At 41.6% G+C, this 21,773-nt stretch overlaps 1 protein-coding gene across 1 annotated transcript; it reads right to left on the reverse strand.

Moving 5' to 3' along the window:
- Nucleotides 1–1,466: 1,466 nt before the first annotated feature.
- On the reverse strand, nt 1,467–21,022 carry LOC115382159 (protein Hook homolog 1). Its single transcript, XM_030083835.1, has 22 exons — nt 20,893–21,022; nt 18,624–18,709; nt 16,177–16,249; nt 14,002–14,052; nt 13,220–13,352; nt 12,807–12,874; nt 12,580–12,642; nt 11,321–11,404; nt 8,217–8,380; nt 5,941–6,081; nt 4,995–5,196; nt 4,767–4,877; nt 4,585–4,672; nt 4,421–4,487; nt 4,194–4,334; nt 4,008–4,095; nt 3,798–3,829; nt 3,618–3,700; nt 3,300–3,400; nt 3,108–3,209; nt 2,956–3,024; nt 1,467–2,612 (listed from the first exon to the last, which is right to left on the reverse strand). Exons 1-22 carry the CDS (start codon nt 20,935–20,937, stop codon nt 2,466–2,468), a joined length of 2,139 nt encoding a protein of 712 aa, XP_029939695.1. The 5' UTR covers nt 20,938–21,022; the 3' UTR covers nt 1,467–2,465.
- Between the last annotated feature and the right edge of the window lie 751 nt (nt 21,023–21,773).

The following is a 21,773-nucleotide window of genomic DNA, read 5'->3' on the forward strand; positions in this document are numbered from 1 at the left end:
ACATTCATTACCAAAATGGGCTTCAGTTGTAAAATAAAATCATTCTGGAGTCCTTTATATTTGTCTCATTCCTGAATGAATATGGCTGGAGAGCTGAGGCAAACCTGATTATGAAGCACTCACATGGGGGGCAGAATGGAGATTAGCTGCAATGTGTATACACCGGGCACTGGATGCGTTCCGGCTGTGGAACGGACACCGAAACTAATCCGTAGTCATTAAAATCAATACTGTGGCTCACACCAGCCATGGACCGGCTACGGAGCTCCGGAAACTTTCCCCTAACATCCTATTTTCTGGACGCCGTAGTCCTGCCGCGTCAATCCCGGCAGAAGCGAATTGGGTGCCGGTAAGAAACTCGATACGTGTTCCAAAATAAGTGATTTCAAAATAAAATCTGTGTTGCGTTTTTGCCTTAATATTCCATTTTTTTAATTCTTCTGGCAGAATACAGAACAAACAACGTAATGTAGTTATTATACGTATTAGAAAAATAAACTGCAGGAAAGTCAAACGACACCAAAATTGCATAAAACAGCTTTATGACCGGAGTGGCTCTGTTGCCAGATTAAGCAGGCTTCTGTTAAATCAGGCCTGCTTTTTTTAACACGTCTGGCGTGTTGATGAAATGGTTGTGTGTTTCTGACGTGTTTATTATAAAAATACGGTTCTTACAGTTTTAACGTGCATTTTCAACAGGGATGGCGGTTTGGACTGCTTTCTATTGAGTTTAACGGGTTTCAAATTGTTTGAGGGAGAGAGCGACGGATCTGGCAATCTCCTCCAGCGGACCGCAGCGGCATCGGAGGTGGTGTGACAGTGCTGCGGTAATTCTGTACCGGAGACGGACTGCAGCCGGAACGCATCCAGTGTGGGCCCAGCGTTAAGATATGCATAATGGAGTAGAATGGTTTGTAAATTATAGCAAAAAAGGTGCAACACTGCCATCTAGTGGCGCAGCGGTTGTCATGTCAGCCGCACTGAGAAAAAGGACTTCATCGTAGTAAGACGTCCTTCAGCATGGTCCAGGATAATTAGAAAGTTTCTAAAGCGTTTCAGATATTATTTTATGCTCTGTTGTGTAGTGGCTTACTGACTGTTTTGTTAGCTGACACTTTGCCATATCATGATTTGTTCTGTTGTAGAACGTTTTCAAGAGACTGTTCTTAATGCTAAACTAGCTTAGATGCTTACTCGCGTTTCATACAATGCTCAGATTGTCCCGAGGCTGCGTGCTACTAATCACACATACCTTTGCTGTGCCATGTGCTGCAGGTGATACGTCTATGTATTTCATGTATTTTGAAAATTTGAATATTGTATTACGTTGCACAACAGTTTAACTGTGCACCGTATTGGCCCGAATATAAGACGACCCCTATTTTTCAAATATCATTTGGTGAAAATGAAAATATGTTGAAGACAATATTACTCATGAAACAGCTTTTTATTGTACAATTATTCTAGGAAAACTCAGATAAAATTTCATGTGATTGAAGATCAAGAAATATTACTGCAGTATTAAATAAAAAACTATTCCCTTTTAAAAATCTGAGGCTATGACTCAGTGAATAAGCAACAAATAAGTACCCATAAAGGTTCAATTACTACATTAATGGTGTAAATAGCTTTATAATCACCGAATTCAAGTTCTATTCAACTTCAAGAGCATTAATAACTCAGTCTAATATCTCTTGGCGGCTTGGCAGCTGTTTGACTCTGCTGCAGTGATTACTATCAGTTTAAAGTTGGCATCAAAACTTTGCCTCTGTTTGCTCACTTGTCTGGCGTTCAAGCTCCTTCATTCCAGATGATCACCTTCCTCCATTTTTAATCAGATCACTGTGACCAGACATCATTTACTGTGACGCTTCATTCTCTGTCGGGTCACCGGTACTTTGGCTCCATCTAGCGGCGCGGATGTGTAACGACAATCTAGTTCTCGATTATAGTACTTTTATAGTATATAGTATTTTTGAGAATACAGTTTCTGGATAAAAATATTGTCTTATTTTCGGGCCAGTACAGTATTTGGTCTGAGCTGCCTTTTATTGAGTAGAAAAAGCTCACGTTTAGTAACCGATAGTGCTTTACTTAATTCCTGGTCAATATCAGGAAATTTCAATGTCATTTAATGGATAATGTGGAAGATATACTTAATTTTTGTACAACAAATGTACGCTATACGGTCACACTAATTTTATTTGCTTTATTTTCATATTTCATTACACCTCTGTTTCATAAAAAGATTGTGTGCTTTATCATTTTGGAGTCGCACAGAGAAAAAGGACTCCATCGTGGCAATTGTGATGTGTCGAAGTGATTGCGGGCAACGTTCACCCACAGCCACAACCTGTTACATACGGATTCCTCCCACTAAGCTGCAAGCAGATGAGCGTAAGGTCACTTGAGGGCCCAGGTGTCCGAGGGGCTGAGAAGATGATCAGATGTGGGGGTCATGTGATCTATTTGGAGGTAGAGGTGGCAGGCACGTTGATGGGGAGCGCTTGGCGTGGGGCGTTGGACACCTGACGCTGCTGCGACAGGAATGAAGTGGAGGCGGCGCAGCCCCCGAGACGCGACTCCATGGCCAATTTCTGGAAGCTCAGGCTCTACGAAACGGAGAAAGACGCACCGTCAGCGTCCATGAAGTTGCAAAAGACAGGCTGTGAATACAGGTGCATCTTTAAACAACAAATAACAGACTTCAAAAGAAAAAGTTCCTTTTCCCCAAAGTTTAATAGTCAATTCTGTTGAAGCTGCAAATCTCCCTCCCGTTTCCACATCTGCAATGTCTTTGCTGTGTCTGGGCTGAGATGTTTTTCCCGTTTTTTAAACTGGAGACTAGAATCATCACAAATACAATAAAGCTTTGCGAGTTTCAATTTCATATGCTACGTGCTGAGAAGTAAAACACCTTCTGGATATTTCCGAGCTGGACATGCCGTTACGTACCTTGTTGTACCATGCTGTAACAATGAGTTTCTCCTCAGACTCTCGGAGCCTGGCTTGCTCACACTGGCGCTGCAAGGCAAATGGAAACAGTCACATTAGGAAGCGTTGGATACTCATGACACAAATTAAAAAAAAACAAAGATGAAGTTTACCTCCAGATTGAGGATCTGTGCGTCTCGGTCCGCGAGCTGGATCCTCAGCGCCTGAATCTCTGCAGTGGCAGGATTCAGTTTGGGGTCGAGTGCTCTAATCACCTGTGAGCAGCAGAAATGGGACAAAGACAATCAACACAATAAGCTTGAAATGAACGGCGCATGAAAATCTAACACCAAAAGATTGCTTACGTTCCGAGCTTTTTCAAGATACATTTTGTATCTCTCCTCCATGGCCCGCATGTCATCGTCTTTCTTCTTGAGAGCAGCCATCAGCTCGTCCACCTTCAAAGCTGAAATCATGAAGCCATGAGACGTCGAAAGAAGCTTTGGTTCCAACACCACCGGCATCCACCCATTTCAAATCATCTACTCATTAATTTCACTGCATTCAAATCTTTTTCACCTAAATTTGAAAACATTTCTATTTAACATTGATTCTATTTTCATCATTTATGTCTTTAATTATTGAGGATCCAGATAGTAGTGAAAAAAAAAAATCAAAACTACAGGTTTGAGTGTTATCAGGCTGAAGGTCCTCGAGGAGCTCTTTCTTCTTCATGATTTCATCCTGAGCTTCGTTCAGCTGAACCCTGAAGAGGAAAAAAAGTGTTTCATTACCTCCCTCTACTGGAAAACAAGAGGGAACGTTTTTGTTTGCCAGCTTTATCAGAGCAGGCCAGCACTTACATGTGTGCGTCAAGCTTCCGCTTCAAGTTTGACTAAAAATCAAAGGACAAGATCAAATGTGATTAAAGCACTCAACAGTGAATAAATCAATAGATTACATACTCGAGGGGCCTTGAGCTTTAGACAAGCATTTCCAGTGTAATCTATGCCAGCACAAGGTCAAAGAGCCTCAGACTAACTGTGTGGGCCATGGATGCATGGTTCACTTACGTCGTCAGGTTTGGCTGCCTGGCTCTGCAGAGCCTTCTGGAGGTCCTCCACTTGCTGCTGCAGCTCGCTGATCTGCTCCCGACCCAATCTGAACATTTACCACCATGCAGGGCAGAGGATAAGAACATTTACCAACGAGGGAAAAAGCCCTGCTCCACACCTGTGAGTGACTTTAACTCCGCTAACCTGTTATCCGTATCCAGTTCACTGCAAGACTTATGAGATTCCTCCAGCTGGGCCTGCAGAGCTGCAATCTTCTCCTGCTCATGCTCCTTCTGCTGCACTCTCAGCATCTTATTCTCGTACTGCAGGTTGATGAATTTCTCTCTAAACATACACAAGAAGCCGACGTTGACATACCTCTCTACACAAATAAAGATATAAAAAACAAATGTAGAGAAGAAGTACATTACCTGTACTGGATGGGCACTAACTCAGCTGCCAGGTTGTCGTGGCTGTCACTCTCAGAGGGCTGTATCCCTACATTGGTGAGTGTAAGAATTTCAAAGTAAATATAATAAGAAAGTGGCTGTTCAGCATCATGGTCCCCTTACAATACGACTTAGCAATGAGATACCTGCTTGGGAGAGTTGGTGCTGCTGAGCCTGAGTGCAACGTAGCTCTTCATTCATTTCTTTCAAAGAGTCTCTCTCAACGATGATCCTCTGGGTAAAGATCAGCAACAGCTTTATGTATCAAGGTGTCTTATCACAACAACGCTACCAGCACTATAAACAACTGCTCACAAAACTCCTTCACCTCTTTCTCCTTCATTATGGTTTCATGCTTTTCCTCCAATCTCTTCATCTCAAAAACCAGATGGTCTGCTCGCCTCGTCTCCTCCGACAACTTCTTGTGAAGCTCTCCAGCCTAAAACAGGAAACCGAGCGTGAACACAACAACGCAGATACATCCATTCGTAGCTAAAGCGCAGCGATGGGTCCGATGACTCGTTTTCCATCATGCCATAGTCTGCATGTAATCTACCTGTCTCTTGTAGGTCTCCAGTTGTGTACGGGCAGCGTTGGCCTTGCGGAGCTCTTTCTCCAGGCTCTCGGTGTTTTGCATGTATAACGTGTTGTTTTCCTCCAAAAGCTTCATCTGGCGCTTCAGATCACCCAGATTCTCAAGTTTACGCTTGTAGGTTTCCATGGAGGCTTCCAGCATAACAACCCGGTCTGAGCAGTTTCTGTAAGGAATGAACACACACCTCAGTGAAAAAGAATGTCCAAATATAATCAATTAAAGGAACATAAAATCCAGAAATGTCGTTGGATGATACTGCTGAAGTTTTGGAATGAGTGGCTTTGGGGTTTTACCAACTGAGACATGGGAACACTGAAGCAAACGGTATCAGAATAGTGGAGCTGAGGGACTTTAAAGGTGCATTAAGGAGTTTTTCAACTTCAAAAATACTTATTTTCCACCATAAATATGTTACACATTTTTAATGATGTGTACAATGTGCCCTGACATATTCATTGCTAGTACCGCTCACAGCGCTAAATTGTCACTTGAAAGTTGCAGTGCCAGTCCAGCACCAGAATTTTTTTGGGGAGAATTTGAAAGGAATGACGTAATGCTCGTTCCGGCTGGCCTGATTTAGTTAGGTTTCGTTTTGTCCGCCATTACTCCGCCAGATGCTTAGTGAGCAACAACTGAGCAGGATCTTCCAGAAAGTAAGAAAAGACTGGCTTCTAGCACTGCCACAGCTCCAGCACAGACTCCACCAGGTAAAAGAAACTTGAATCTTACTGGAGCGCTACTAAAAGAGTGAGGAAGGAGTTCCTCTCTTCCGTGTACGCGAGCCTCAGGCACGAGTTTTTCACTAAGCTGCATTACCCCCAAGGCCTGCAGGGGGCGCTGTTTATCATCCTTTTATCATATCTGAAAACAATGAATTCACCGCCACAAACTGCACAAGATCACAAACCTCAGGACATCCAATTCGTCCTTGAGAGCCCGCGACTCCTCCGCCAGGCTGGTGAGCTCGTCGTTGCGGTGCTGAACCTCGATCAGCTGCTTCTCCAGCTCTTCACAGTGGATCCGGTAGTCGTCTTTAGCAGCCTCCAGTCTGTAAGAAGCACAAACACATGGCTGAGCAGGGCAATTTTACCCACAATTCATAGTTCTAAAAATGAACATACACATATACATATATATATATATATATATATATATATATATATATATATATATATATATACACACACACATATATATATATATATATATATATATATATATATATATATATATATATATATATATATATATATATATATATATATACACATTAGGGCTGGGCAATATGGCAAAAAAAATGATCACGATTTTTTTTTTCATATCATTCAATCTCGATTAAAATCACGATATGCTATATTGTTTTTAAACCAGTTTTAAAGCATCTGCACTGAAAACTAGAACTATAGAATAGATTAACATTTTATTAACAAACCAAGCAAATAGCAATGCAAATTAAATAATATAAACATAGAAAAATATAAGAACAATCTCACTTAACAGTGCAGTAAATGGGAAAAAAAATCTAGCACCAAGATAATAAAATCTTGCGATGCATCGTTTTTTCAGTAAAAGAGAAGAACTGAACGATCGTTAGTTACAGTGTGACAGTTTACAGCCCTGAGGATTTTTGTTGCTATAAAAGATTAAAAAACTAAAGAAACCGCCTGGGGATAATGAAGGTGCTTTAGAATGTAAACATTATTTTCAAGTTGTGATGCTAAATATGCTGCTGCCATCATTAATGCTTGCATCAAATGTACAACATTTAAATAATCTAGATTGGACAGATTAGACTTAAAATGTAACGGTGCAAAACTACAATAACATAAAAAAAATAGACAAAATTAATCGTTTTTCTCATCTTAGAACGTTGTTCGTATGGTGCAGTGGCCTGAAAAGATGACACTGGCTGTGTTTACGTGCAGTCAATATTCGTGTTAAGATAAATATTCTGGTTTCTGAAACATTTCGAATAACCCCAGGAGATCCCCATTCAGACCACAGCCACAGGCGACGCATGACTGCATTTACACTTCATGCCACTAGGGGTGCTGTTTGCATGTTCAACCTTATTTTACACAGACACCACAGAAGAAGACCGGCGCTGCAGCCGCTGCAGACTCTCTCTGCATGTTGTTAGAAACAGAGCGTTAGCGGCAAGAAGTGGTGATATGTTCAATGATGCGATGCACTGTCATTTTCAGTAAAAGAGAAGAACTGAACGATCGTTAGTTAAACTGTATCACAAGTAGTTCCTGGACTCAAAAGACCAGATTCTTTGCGGATCGGTGTGCTAGCAGCGGTGTGCTAGTAGCGGTGCGGGTGGAGCAGCCTGTCCTGTCAGCAGCAGCCTCATCTTCAGAGGATAACGCCAATACATGGCTGACTTCATCTGCTTCGCTGCTCCACGTTCAGCTCCATCTCTGTTTACTTCTCAGACAACTTGCAGGCGGAAGTTGAGCAGGAAAAAGTCAACTGTGTCACGCACATTTCTGCTATGTCTGATCGAGTAAATGTGCTCACAGCTGATCACCATGATCGACTGGAAATTAATCACGATCACCAATCACGATCATATAATGGCCCAGGCCTAATATATATATATATATATATATATATATATATATGTATATATATATATATGTATATATATATATATATATATATATATATATATATATATATATATATATATTCAGAAGTACATGTAAATGCAGAAAAGACAAAGTGAAAATGCGAAACAACATTCTACAAAAAAAATATCAAAGGTGTAACAACTATATATGCAAGAATGTATCCAGCTAAGTTCCTCTTTCAAAGTATATGAGCATGCTGACCATAATCAGCAAGTGGAGAGAATTTGCAGCGAGTGGATGATGTCTCTAAAAATGCACTTGCATACCTGAGTTGCCATCAGCCCCCTCTCACAGCAAGCTTCACAAAATGCAGACTAAATGTGCATATTGATGGAGTCATGACTTGAAACCCAAAACTCTTTAACACACGGCTGTCCTGTCAATGGGAAGGTGTGACTGGGTGCAGGTGGGGAAGTGAATGGAGCTCCAGGAAGACAGAATGACTTTTTATACCAAGGTGCTTTAAATGGATGCTTTTCAGTTCAGTTCTAAACTGCTACAGCTCTAGTGAGGTGGCAGAAGTCTACACGGGGAGGGTGAGACGAACCTGAAATTTTCCTCCTGCAGTGTCTCCAGCTGTTGCTGCAGCTGGCTGTGTTTCCTTCCTGAGGGTGTGCTCGGATCGTCAAATGTGTCCAGCTGGTTGGCTCTGTCTGCTAGGACATCGTTCTCAGCCAATAAGCTGTTTCGTTCCTCTTGAAGTACGGCGACCTGCACAGAAACAACATGAGAGACTCTCCAACTGATTTCATTGGCAAAGCAGCTAAGAAATACAAAAAACAGAAGTTGATGTGAATACTAGTCTGCCGGAGAAAATAGAGACTCTGTTATTCAATTATTGCATGCAAGTCGAAAAGAGGTATCCAAGCATCAAAACACAGCACCCCACCCCGTCCGATTTGGAAGATAACTCTTGTCCTCTCCCAGCTGGTAAAGCAAACAGTGCAGTTAATCCATGCTGGAAGCACTTCAAGCCAACATGTTAATAAGACAGGGTTAGTTTTCACTTGTTTTTTTTACCTGTTGTTTTCCTGAGCTTCACCAGTAAACAAACAACAATGTATCTCAACCCCAAGACAAAGGGGACAGTGTCAAAAATGTAAATGAAAAGACGATGCAATGATTTTCAGTTCTCAGGAAAGCAGATATTCTAAAGAAAGGACGCACAGACTACATATGAGACTGTGAAAGAAAAATATTTAACATAAAGCATTCAGTCTCACTGTGCTCTGTAGCTGGGAAGAACCTTAAAAGTATTTCTCATTTCACATTCAGGATTCTCTCTTAAACTGCTGAACACAAATTTTTGCACTGCTCTAATTTTTTTAGTTGGTACTGGAACTGCTCAACCACTAAATCTATGATTAATATTGCAGCAAAGCAGATAATGACCAAGCAGATGACCAATCTTACAGAAATGACCAATCTTACAGAAATATATATATAAAAATAATAATAATAAATTCCCTTTTGAATGGTGCTACATCTGTACGGGATGAGCTGCAAAGCAAAGCATGTGTCATTTACGCCCCACATGCGATCAGAACTTCAGGAAAACTCAAGCAAACACCTACCACACACTTCCTTCTGCTCTGGCCACACTGCTCCTCTGAGCACCTGCAGCAGCAGTATTTCACCTGTCCGACCAAGGCACATTCCACCATATGGAGGGGGGTACTGTCCCTATATTTGTGTGTGTTTATACATTTTGGGGAACTGGTGGTGAGTGAAAGCATACACTGAATATATTTGAAACGTTATGACACTTTTTTTTCTCATTTACAAATTCTGTTAAGATTTAAAGGTGCATTAAGGAGTTTGTACGTTTTATGCGAAACATCGCCCCCTGCAGGCCTTGGGCGTAATGCAGCTTCGAGAAAAACTCATTCCTGTGGCTCCCGTGCACAGAAGAGGGGGACTCCGTCTTCGCTCGTTTAGTAGTGCTCAAGTAAGATTTAAGTTTCTTTTACCTGGTGGAGTCTGTGCTGGAGCTGTGGCAGTGCTAGAAGCCAGTCTTTTCTTACTTTATGGAAGCTCCTGCTCAGTTGTTGCTCACTAAGCATCTAGTAGAGTAATGGCGGACAAAATGAAACCTAACCAGCCACCGAGCGCGCATTATGCCAAATTCTCCCCAAAAAAATGCTGGTGCCGGACCGGCACTGCAACTTTCAAGAAACAATTTAGCGCTATTTTTAAGGTTGTAAAACTCCTTAAAGTACCTTTAATGAAGATTAATGCATGGTATTTCAGGCACCCCGTAGTTTTTGGTTCAGCCCGGCCTGTCCTGATTGGTTGATTGATTTGGGCTGGGGCTGGACTCTATAAGGAGGGCCTCATTTGATGGCTGGAGGCTGACCATCTGAAAGAAAGAGTCTGAATCTGCAGCCAGCTACGAGGCGGACTCTCATGCTTTTTAGAATTTTGGAAACTGAACCTCCAAATAAATGTATTATTTTTGAAGAAGCTTTGAATCTCTGCCTGAGTATTTTCCTTCCCATCAGTCTGGCCTGACCACATCCTGGGTCTGGGTGACCGCTCCGTACCTAACAATTATAACCATTTACTTTTTTCAGAATTTTTAAAAATATGCTGCTGTCTTCAAATTCAAAATAAGAAAACTCATTTCCTGAAAGGTTCAACGGTCCTTTTTTCTCCTACCACTGCTGCTCAGAACTTTGTGGATCAAATACAAAAATTATTAATCATTGCATCCTGTTTTCATTTACAACTTAAACAGTGTCCCACTACTTTCAGAAATGAAGATGTATACCGTTACTTAAAGTCTATTTTTAGAAATGTGCTAGACATAAAATGTTTCACTTTCATATTCTTGTAGACTGAAAACAGTATTACAACCTAAAAAATGCAAAATTACTTAATTGTTTCCAGTTATATTCTGGATGTAGAACAGTGACTCACAACGGGCTCTGCTTTATTATAGCTGCTAATTTTAATGACATAATCATCATCAAGAAAAGAGAAATTTTTTAAACCATTTAACTTCCATTTAATGAGCAATCTTTCAACAAAGTGAAGACAATTCAATGTGGTGCTGTTTTCCCAAAGAGAAGATAAAATGAACTTGTTCAGACAGATGCCACGCAGTTAATTACCGACTTCACACCAGCAGTTAATCAACCAACAATGCACGACTTGTCTCGACCACAGTCCTTACTGAGCCGTCTGTTAGAGTCAAACTTTCAAGCAGCTGGTTTAGACAGGGTTAGTTCACCCCGCCGCGTTGGACTTACCTCGCTGCAACGAAGGACGAAAAAGACTGCGGAAAGAACAAATGAATCTGTCGAGAGTTCAGTGGAAGAGTTGAGTGCCTGAGCTAACGCTACTCGAGCCGTGCAGTGCTGACTGAGGCCTCCTGGTCGAGGCAGAGGATGGGCCGGGTGCCACGGCGGTGCCCCGACTGTCAGCCCACAGTCTTTCTGCCAGAACAGCTCCAGACAATGGGACCAAGCATTACAGCAAATTACACAACTGATGTTTATACTGTACCAGAGGCATCCGTGTGAGCATGGGCTTGTGTGTGCAGACACGAGAGAGCTTAATATGTGCGAACCTGCGAAGCGGCACTGGTTTTGACAGCTCTAAGTAAATACTGTGCTCCTGTATGTGTGTGTGAATGAGCTCTTCAATCACCTGAATGTCCAGTTCTTGACAGCGCTGTGCTAGATCCTCCTTCTCCACCAGAAGTTCAGAAAGGTCCTCCAGGGCTTTTTTTAGCTGGACATGTGGATAATAAGATGAACTGTGAGGAACATGCTCATCTATTAGGCCCACACATATAAGGGAAAGCTAAGAATGATTATCCATATATATATATATATATATATATATATATATATATATATATATATATATATATATATATATATATATATATATATATACATATATACACGCTGTATATATTCTAATATATTCTATATCCAGATACCGGGGCTCCAAGGGTTATGTGATGTTCATGTAGACCATGAATCCACTGCCAAAGCAGCTCCACGGAAGAAAAGGGAAATCAGACAGAGAGGGAGGTGGCCCCCTGGCCGTCAGATCATTTCTAAAGCTGCCCCTACTCTTAAACTCTTTGGCAAAAACTGTACAGATCCAGACGAGCTTAAGGATATTTATGACACATGGTATTTGGGAGAATTCTTTGTTTTTCTGTCGGGATCAAACATTTTTCAACCAGTCCTTGAAAAGCATGTATTTATTCAGATGAAAAAAAGTCAAAGCAGTTTTATTTCCTAGTTCAGCAGTTGGACACAACTCTGTCAGGACTTCAAAGCTGCATCGTCTCTCAGTGCAAGTGATTACAGAACCCCTAACAGAAAATTCACCCCTTCAGATTAATGTAAAAAGAGTTTCAGAGGAAAAGCTAAAATGCTCAACTTTAAATATAAGCTACTTTTAATTGGAAAAGAAGGAAACTTTCTGTAGGCACCGATTTCAAAGCACTTAATGATGAGCACAGATCAACCAAAATGCTAATTATATTTCGGCATTATATAGCTCAACTCTTCTCCGTGTTTTTTTAACATCAAGAGAGACTAAACATAGTCTATATAGATTTTTTTTTAGAATTTACAACCGTCTTAAATGTTACATTCATAGTTTCTCACAACAGCTGATTCTGATGACATTTTAATTCTCTCTCCATTATACTTATAATTGCACACATATTGCTTTTTTTCCCAAAAGAAATAGGCTGAAAATCATGTCAGGAACTAAATTCTGATGCCTCTCAATTAGGATCATCACCAAACTTTGAAAACTACTGTTCTGTATAACTATCCACAAATTACGTTTGTCAAATCCTTTTTTGCTATAGGATTTTACAGTTTGAAGTCCCAACATAAAAAGACCCATTTCATGGAGATCCCTGTAGTATTACCACTGACCTGCTGTTCCACATCCCCCGGCAGCTCTGCTCCAAACGGGGCAACAGTCTCTTTGCTCATCAGCTGAAGAGGATAAACGTCACTGGTTTAGAGGTTGCCAAACGTTAACATTTGATAACAGTGTGAAGAGATGCACTCTGTCCTTCTAAGAAACTGATTTGACTGGAAAAGCATATCAGGATGTTTTTAATACCACTGCTCGTATGAAGTAGGAAAGATGAACTGACCTCTTGAATGGCTGTCATAACAACATGCTGCACAGACTCCTCCAAGGTCATGATTATCTGGATGTATTCTGCCGGAGTAATGACACACACACACACACACACACACACACACACACACACACACACACACACACACACACACACACACACACACACACACACACACACACACACACACACACACACACACACACTTCATCAACTGTGTCTAGTTACAGAGTCGTCCTTGCTGGCCTTGTGATCTCAGGCTCAGCTGGTAACTCCACAATAATTGGCGTTTGGTTGCTTCTCCTAAAGTCTATAAAGTGGTAACTTGGAATTCTTAAACGTGGATAGTTTGCCCAACTCTGCCATGGTTACATGTATAGTGCATCGCTAGAAAAACTGCCTGTAACATATGAGCAGTGAGATACCTTGCTTGCGCTCACATCTGACAGCACAGCCCAGAATGAGCTGCAGTAGCCTCCCCAGCTCCACTGGGTCTGCATGCTCGGCCACGACAGAAAGATTTGGCAAGGGAAAATCTGAGATTTCCTGGGACAGAACCTGAAAATACAGAAACACAAATAAAAAGAAATGCATGGTGTTCAACAATAACTTAAAACAGGGTGAATGTCTCCTTAGAATCAGCATAAAGGGAATTGATTAAGTCAACGGCTCAAAGATTATTTCTACATTGACAGCAAACACATCTGAAAAATCAAAAACGTGATACTCACAAAGGTTAGATTTCATATTATTTTTATTTACCATAAGAAATATTCATTTATGCTTTTCGCAAAAAAGGATGTGATTTCACCGTTACCTAAGTTACTCAAAATCACTGCATTGTTATTAAATAGAGTGCACTATTCATATTACTGGCTTCTCTGACTGGTACGACTTCATGTGTCTTTTTTTAAAATGCTTTTCTTAAAAACAAGATGCACGGCTTCTCTATCCTGATGTAATTCTGGTGGATTGTGTACACTGCTTCGTATCTGCTGATCACACAATATTTCCCTTAAAGAGAAACCTCCAGAAGCTTCACTCCATGTCAACAATTCAGACGACAACTCCCAACAGAGTTCAGCCCTCACAAGAAGCGAGAGTTTCTACCACATCACAAAAGGAATATTCTGCACTGCGTTACACAGATGGAGCATGACGGTTTCCAGCAGAAACAACACACTGCAACCAAACCACACACAATTACCTCATTATAATAATCCACCACCATCTGAAGGATTTTCTTCAGGTTGTTCATCTGAGGAGAGAGATTATAAAAACACGATATAAAAAAAAACTGACAAAACAAAATTAGATTTTATGCAAAGATTACAAAATTGTTGCATATATATGACAATATTACAAGATATAAGTAAAATTGATACTAAAATACAACAATAAGAGAATAAAATTTAAAAAAAAAATTGAACAATTCTCATTTTTTTGGGATGTACATTTTTATTGATAATATCATGCTTGTGTTATTTCAGTTTTTACCACAAGCAATCTTAATATTTGTTGCATTTATCAGCAGCTTCTCCCTGGAAAAAAAAAACAAAACACGCACACATCAGAGGTGCAGGGTCAGAGGGCGGGGTGAGCCACTGCTGAACTGAGCTGCTGGCCACGCCCCCTCTGCCTGAGGCATCAGGTGGAACAAGCCAGGTGGAGGATATCTACTCTGAGGGAAGTTTGGACGCGCTCGATCACAGGACTGTGAGGAGGAAGCAGTGTGTGAGGCTTGGTAGGAGACTTTGGACTGAAAAACGGAGACTGCAGGATTCACAGAAGGAGCTGATGAGCTTTCAGTTGTGAATCTGAAGCCAGCACTGGACTTGTGAGCTGTGGACTGATTATGTCATGAAATTCATAACAAAATGTAATGCATTTAAAAAAGTTGTGATTAAAATGCAATGTGATACGCTTAATACAATGTGGGTAAAATGTACAGTTAAAAATGTGGTGCAACTTAAGAGAAGTTTCTAGCCAAAATGTAGTTTGGCTTGATGTGATTTTGTGAATTGACTCGAGTTAAAGGCTGGTGATGTTTGTAAGAACTACTAAAGCACCTTGTGAGAGACCGAGTGTTCACCTCGACTCGGGATCAGCTCGCCTGGATCGCATTGGAAGAGGTTTGGCGGAGAAATCAGGTGGAGGTTCACAGGTTCTTCGCAAATTATCTTGTTTATTTGCAGGTTTAAAGTCACACACCCTCACAACAGGCTGTTGACAGCAGCTTCTCCAGACTGACAACCTCACAGGTGCTCTCCCCAACTTCCCCATGATCCTCCTTAAATAAATCCAGCCCAGACCTTATCAACCAATCCCTGGGCTGGATCAAACCAAAATTCCAGGAGGGGTGTCTGGTCATCTCATTAATGTTTACAACAAGATTTCCACAAAATTCCCAGTGTATATCAAAAATAAATGCAAATATAACTTCAATTGTGCACCGAAAATGACCTTCACCACAAATCAATTCCTGGGACATAAGTATTTACAAAAAATACACAACTGTGCTCCCCCTCACACAATGGACCTCTCCTCCCTGCATCAGCCAGGTGAAATACAGCTTCTCCAGCTGGCACACCCTGCTAGTTTCAGCTGGGCAGAGAGAGGAGAAGGAAGTGTGCATGGTGAGTAGTTCTGTGGCGTTTCTGCTTGTATGTGTCCTCAGGGGGTAGTGGGTACCTCACTACCCGCACTCCAGCCGCAGCCACGCCACTCCTCACCTAAGCCACACTCCCCCACTGTCACACATGTGAGAGAGTCTCAGTTTTGTATGAGAAGGGGCTGCTACCTTCTCACACACCTAAAGAACTAGAAAGCTAAATACTGAAGAAACATGGTACAATTTCCTAAAGAGCTAAAAGAATCCTAAAGACCTCAAGAAATAAAAGGGCTGAAGAAATCAAGTACGACTTGCAAATGAAACCTAAAGGTGTCCCAACTGTCTGCCATCTGTGATTACAATAAATATTTAAAAGGAAACTTCAAGACTGGTTCTTTGAGCCAAGTCCTGTGAAGAACCTGTTCTTTCAAGTCCAGAACGGCATGAAAATTCAAGAGGTCTTGACAGTTGGTTTTGAAGTTTTTCCACTTGTTTGGCCTCGATAACTTTCAGGATAACAGAATAAAGGAAGGAAGTGATTCTTGGTCCATTCCAGTGAAGTCCAGTCCAGTCTTCTGAAGCAAGCTACCCTTTTCAAATAGGTTGAACAATAACAATAAAGAAATTCTGATTCTGATTCTTCTGATTCTGATTTGGACGGGTTTGAAATGACCAGAGGATTTAGTGAACATTGAAGGGTGTCAAAGTAGAATGAGGGGCACAGTTCGGCTAGGAGAGACGGTGAACAGGAGCAATAACAGTGCATGGTACCTTTAATCTCCAGTTGTCGTCGACATCTGTCTTGATGCGACCAAGCCATCCTTCACTGAACCAGGCAGGGTCTCTGTAAAGAGCAGCGAAGACAACTCAACACAAGAATTCTCACTTAGCAGTGTGCCGATATGAGTCATCAACTAATTATTCAGTAAATATCAATCCGAAAGCAGCAGATGTTTGAACTGTTTTAATTAGGTCAACTAGTGTAAAAGAGTAACAAAAACACACACACATATGACAAACAATCTAGCACTGTCTATTCAGTGTCTCTGGGTAAATTAAACTGACTGCAGTTAGCACACAACTGTTGCTCAGTGCAAGTTGATATCCAAGCGCTCGAGCATGTAGGTCTAAAATATTCCCATGGTTTACATGCAAGGTGACAATTTCGCTCTTGTTCTTTTTTTTAATCAAGCAATGTTTTTTTTTTCGAGCATTTACCAAAATTATCACCAAAAACATTAAGACCCTGTTGACATGACATTTTTTTCAATTTTCTGAAATGATCAGTGCTACCCATGCACACCATGGTCATAGTCAATAGATTTTTAGCACACTGAATGAAATAACAGTGATGGGTAAGACAGTGTTTGAGAAACATTTTTTTTATATACAGCTCATTCTGAGTGGGCCTGTATGAAGAAGAGGGTTTAAAAGGATTTTTACTACATAACACAGCACCAACTAATAGACTTTCATGCAAGCTGTGACACTTTCAGAATTACTGGCATTGTTCAGTGATCGTGTGTTATGATGACCCAGACCTCCTGAGGTGCTTTCTCCCCTATGTATTTGTATGTGTGTGTGTTAAATTGGACAATTGGCTGGCTGATGCAGACTAGGTGTGAGAGTACTGCTGGAGCTCCTCTGATTGGCTTGCCAAGGAAAAAGAGGATGGATTTAAGGCCGCCAGCTGCCAGGGGTGCAGGCCTCTCATTCTACCAACAATGCCAGCATCGGTGTGTATACACGTGTGGGTTCTCTGTACCATTGACCTGGAGTGGGCCTTTTTACAACTATGAAATTTTCAGTCTTTTAGTATTATTTGGTTAATCACTGTAAATAGAGCACTGCAACAGGTCACCACTGGTTAAGAGTGAGAGGGTCTTTTCTTTGTTGCCGTCCGTCACCCCTTTTCCTCCTGTTTTTCATTTAGGATTTTAGATTAGGAATTGTCTTTTTCTTGTGTTTTTCTTCTGTTAAACAGACTGAGAGCCTTTCATATAACTTGTTTGTTGGATTTTTGACCCTGCTAATTGTTACATAATAAACCGGCCCAACTCACACGCCTGAAACAGAAATAAAAAAATGATGCCATTTCAGGTCAACACTTTCATGTTAACAGGAGTCAATTAAGTTATTTCACTATACTCTGACTATGGAAAAGAGCAAATTCAAAGAATGACGGATGAGTTAAGCCAGGTTTCCACTTGCACAATTCTGTGGCACGCATTGGCATGAATCGAGGCGCAAACTACTCGTAAATTGGCGTGAAGTGTGTGTAAACCCGTCGTGACCGCGTGCCATGTCGGAACGAGAATTTTGAAATGTTCAAAATTTTGGTCACGACAAAATATCGTAACCGGGCCGTGAACTATGCGCCAGCTGTTCGTGAACTCCTTGTGAACGTGTCGGGACAATGCGGGAGGATGCGTGCCAGTCGTGGCATGGCACACACTGCCACGCACTGCAACAAATAGTTCACGAACAGCCCACGTCGAGTTCACGAGTAGTTCACGACATGTTTACGAACTGATGCACTTCGCACCAAGGCCGTGCCTTCCCATGGCACGAGCAGTTCACGGCTCGTTCACGTACTTCACGAGCAGTTTACGACAACTTCACGCACATCATGAGCAGAACACAGCAAATCCAAAAATGACCCCGGGTTGGGGAAGGCCCCTTTTTATATGGCATGCTGAATTGTGCAACCACGTCATGCCAATGCGGGAAGCATGTAGGCTATGCGCAAACTATGCGTGAGTGCGTTGTGCCAGTTCGTGACACTGACGGGCGCGCATTCGTGCACATTCGTGAACTATTGTGAACTAGTCGTGAACAGTGCGGGAGCCTGCCAGTTTGGTGACTCCAGATTGGCACGCCTTGCCACGACAACGTCGTGGCAAAAAGTTGTGCAAGTGTAAACCTAGCTTTACTCCCAAACCGTTTACTGTATTTCACACACTCTAGATGGGTAAACTGCAGTCACAATTTTTTTTTCAGCAGGGGTACAGAAGAATTGGTGTTGAAAGAGTTAAAAAAAAAAAACAATCAAAACCTCAAGTAGCCTGTTCTGCATGAGCTGTAAAAAAATAAACACTACAAACACCCATTCATTCCTTGTCCAATAGTCGTTGACTTGATATGCTGTGGTTGTGAGATGTGAACCACTCGAGCCCGGCAAAACTGGTTGTCGATAAATGATGCATGTGGTCTCTTACATCTGATGCAGTGCCTGTGACATTGCCTCTCCAGTGGTCAGCTCCTCCACTGTTCTGCAGGGTGCAGGAGTGTCAAAGGTCTGCAGCTGAGGGAGCAGAAAACACAGTGTCATTATGAACACTGCTGAACCACATACACAAAAAGGTTAGCCATAAGCATTTTAACAAGCTATAACCCAGGAATTTATCTAAGCTACTGCTAATTTTCTGATGATCACAGACACAGTGACAAAATGATAAACTGTGACATTTAAAGTAAAAAATAAATAAATAAAATTCAAATAGAAAAAGAATAGCAACAACTTCTGTGATAATGTAACCATGAAATGATTTATTTCACATGTACGATCAGAGACCCTGTGATCTATAACCCCTGTGATGGGTGGGTTTCATATAGGTGGCATGCCTATATTGTTTCAAACATTGTAGCACATACTGGTGTCACAACCCTTTAACAAAAGGGTCTGTCCTAAAATCCTACATTGTTCTTACTGGTGAATTAATTATTGATATCATGTTTTTTTTTTATATTCCTGAACCTGTTCTACATGTAATGTAGTCTAATAACCTTCACAACATTTATCAGAAATCCACAATTTTTCCTTTCAATATTTAGGATCACAGCTCTTATTTCTACTGATAGGGTATTACTTGATAATGATACATGTGTACACATGTCTCTTTTAAGGTCCACTGCAAAAACAGAATTACCGCAAGTGACTCTGGCTCAGTGCTGGCGGCAGTCAGAGGAAGGTCATTCCCACTGCTGGCCGAAGCTGTTCCCCTCTGTACCACTCAGTTTGAAAGCACAAAAACTTGGATCATGACATTGTCAAGTCAAGCCATATCTAAGAAGGGCTGAGCTTGAAAAAGTCACCCATGCTTTAGTTACATCGCACTTAGATTATTGTAACTCCTTGTATGTCAGCATGGACAAGTCTGAAATTGGCCACCTGAAGCTTGTCCATAACGCCATAGATGTCTCTTAATTGTAACAAAGAAACGGAGCACATAAGCCTGGTCCTTCACTCACTCCACTGGCTTCCGGTTAGGTTCAGGATTGATTTTAGGATTTTTTTTATTTGTCTTTAAATCAACGATGGACTGGCCCCAGACTATTTTATCCATCCTTGTTTAGGTTCATCAACCCTCTAGAGCCCTGGGGTCAGCTGACACTTGATGTTCCTCGATTCCTCTTAAAAACCAGGGGAGAAGGAGCCTTTGCGGTCGTGGCTCCCAGACCAGAACAGTCTGCAGTTAGCCTCTCTTTTGAAATCTCGGCTAAAAATCCACCTGTTCACCCTAGACTTCAGCTGAGCCGAGCCTCCTCTGGATATTACATTCTCTCCTTTTACCGCGCTAATGCTCTACTGCATTACTGTTCTTTTTTTGACTGTTTTTATTTTTTAGTGTGAAGCACTTTGACTGTTTGGCTCTTTAAATGTGTTGTATAAATAAAGCTGACATTGACTGAACTCTTGACTTGGGTCCCAGTATTGGTTTGCTTCTCTAACTAGCACGGTGAATAAATTATAAACAGTTGTTACTTTCATGTTTTCAACACAATTTCTACTCTGTTTCATTGTTTTTAAATGGATTACTGTACGTGCAATTGATGACTAGTGCTTTGCAAAAACAAAACAAACACGGATTGCATGCAACGTAATCCCCAAGAAGCTGCCTTGTGGCCAGTGATTGGAGGAACAGATTTGGCCCGCGGGCTGTGTGTTTGGCATCAGTTTTTGGGAGTCAAATGGTGATGTGCATGTTTCCTTTGGGTTGCTTTGAGGGCACACAGTTCATGATTTTCACCTGCAGGCGCTCCCTACAGGGGGATACCATTCTCAAAGGGATGCAGAACTCGGCATAACACCTCGCCAAACACAGAGGCGCTTTTCCTGGTACCGGCTGAATTTATCCACTTATATAATGTTAATGAAACAACTCAAGGAGTCGCATTCCACAAATACGCCCGGGATAATGGGATTTGCAGTCAAACTGCTGCCAACAATTACAGATGTTTTCTTTTTCGTTTTGTCTCCTCTCACTATTACTAGTGTAACTTTATATTCAACAGCCTGCAGGACACACATCCATCGGCTGCATTTTCCGGAACCGTTGGACCGGCGACAGCAGCCTGTGAACCGACCCGCAGCAGCTACAACTCGGGCTAATCTCTTTTCGCTTCATGATTTTCCCCCTCGGCTGCGGATCGCTGCTTTCCCCGGCCACAAACAGGTACATGGAATCCACCAGCACGTAAACTCACCCATATGATCAGGCTGTCGACCAGCGCCGTTTTGCTGTCGTCCATTTGCGCGCTTTTGGCTGAAAGGTAAAATGTTTTCTCCTCCACCTGTCAGCAAAGCTCTTCCGCTCCGTCCCTCTGCATTTATCCTCACCTGTACTGCTGTACTGTACTGTACTCTACTGCTGCCAAAGGTGGATCGCTGGTCGCTAACGACACGTGCGTACAGCGGGGAGAAGTCCCAACCTCTGCGTCGTGAAATCGCGTAAAAACGTACGAGAATGGCGCAGCTTCTCACCGCGCTGACGTTCACTTTGCCCCCAGGCTTCTCTATGGTGAGCGCGAGGGGGGAGACATGGAGGCGTCCAATCAGGATGGAGATCCCTGAAGACTGGCAGCCGTTAAATAGTGGCTCGACCAATCACAGCTCGAGTTCTGCAGCGTGCGTGCACGCCTCGATGATCTGGACATAGTCAAGTCCTTTTCCACGGTGTTAGATGGCCTCTCTACACATCATAACGTAACACAGTATTTAAAAAACAATACAATACATACAGATCTGTTTTTTTCCATAAAATGTAAGGGTACAAAAAGCACAAATTGTACTATTTGTTTGCTTTTATTGCCTCTTTCTCCACTCAAGTTGTTTCAAGTTTCCGGGTTTAGATTCATTCTATGGTTTTTGTGACTCTTTTCAATAAATCTCAGTGCTGTAACAATCAACACAACAAGGGAGTCATCTAACTTCACTTCAAATCTAATTTGCTTTGTTTATGTATGTTTTATAAGATAACGGAATGCTATTCTATTCTATTCTATTCTATTCTATTTTATTCTATTCTATTCTATTCTACAAGCTCTGGTGTGGCATTCGGTACAAAGCCCCTTTGTTGTATGTAAGA

The sequence above is a fragment of the Salarias fasciatus genome, chromosome 23 (assembly GCF_902148845.1).
Source record: "Salarias fasciatus chromosome 23, fSalaFa1.1, whole genome shotgun sequence".
In the NCBI taxonomy this organism is placed as follows: domain Eukaryota; kingdom Metazoa; phylum Chordata; class Actinopteri; order Blenniiformes; family Blenniidae; genus Salarias; species Salarias fasciatus.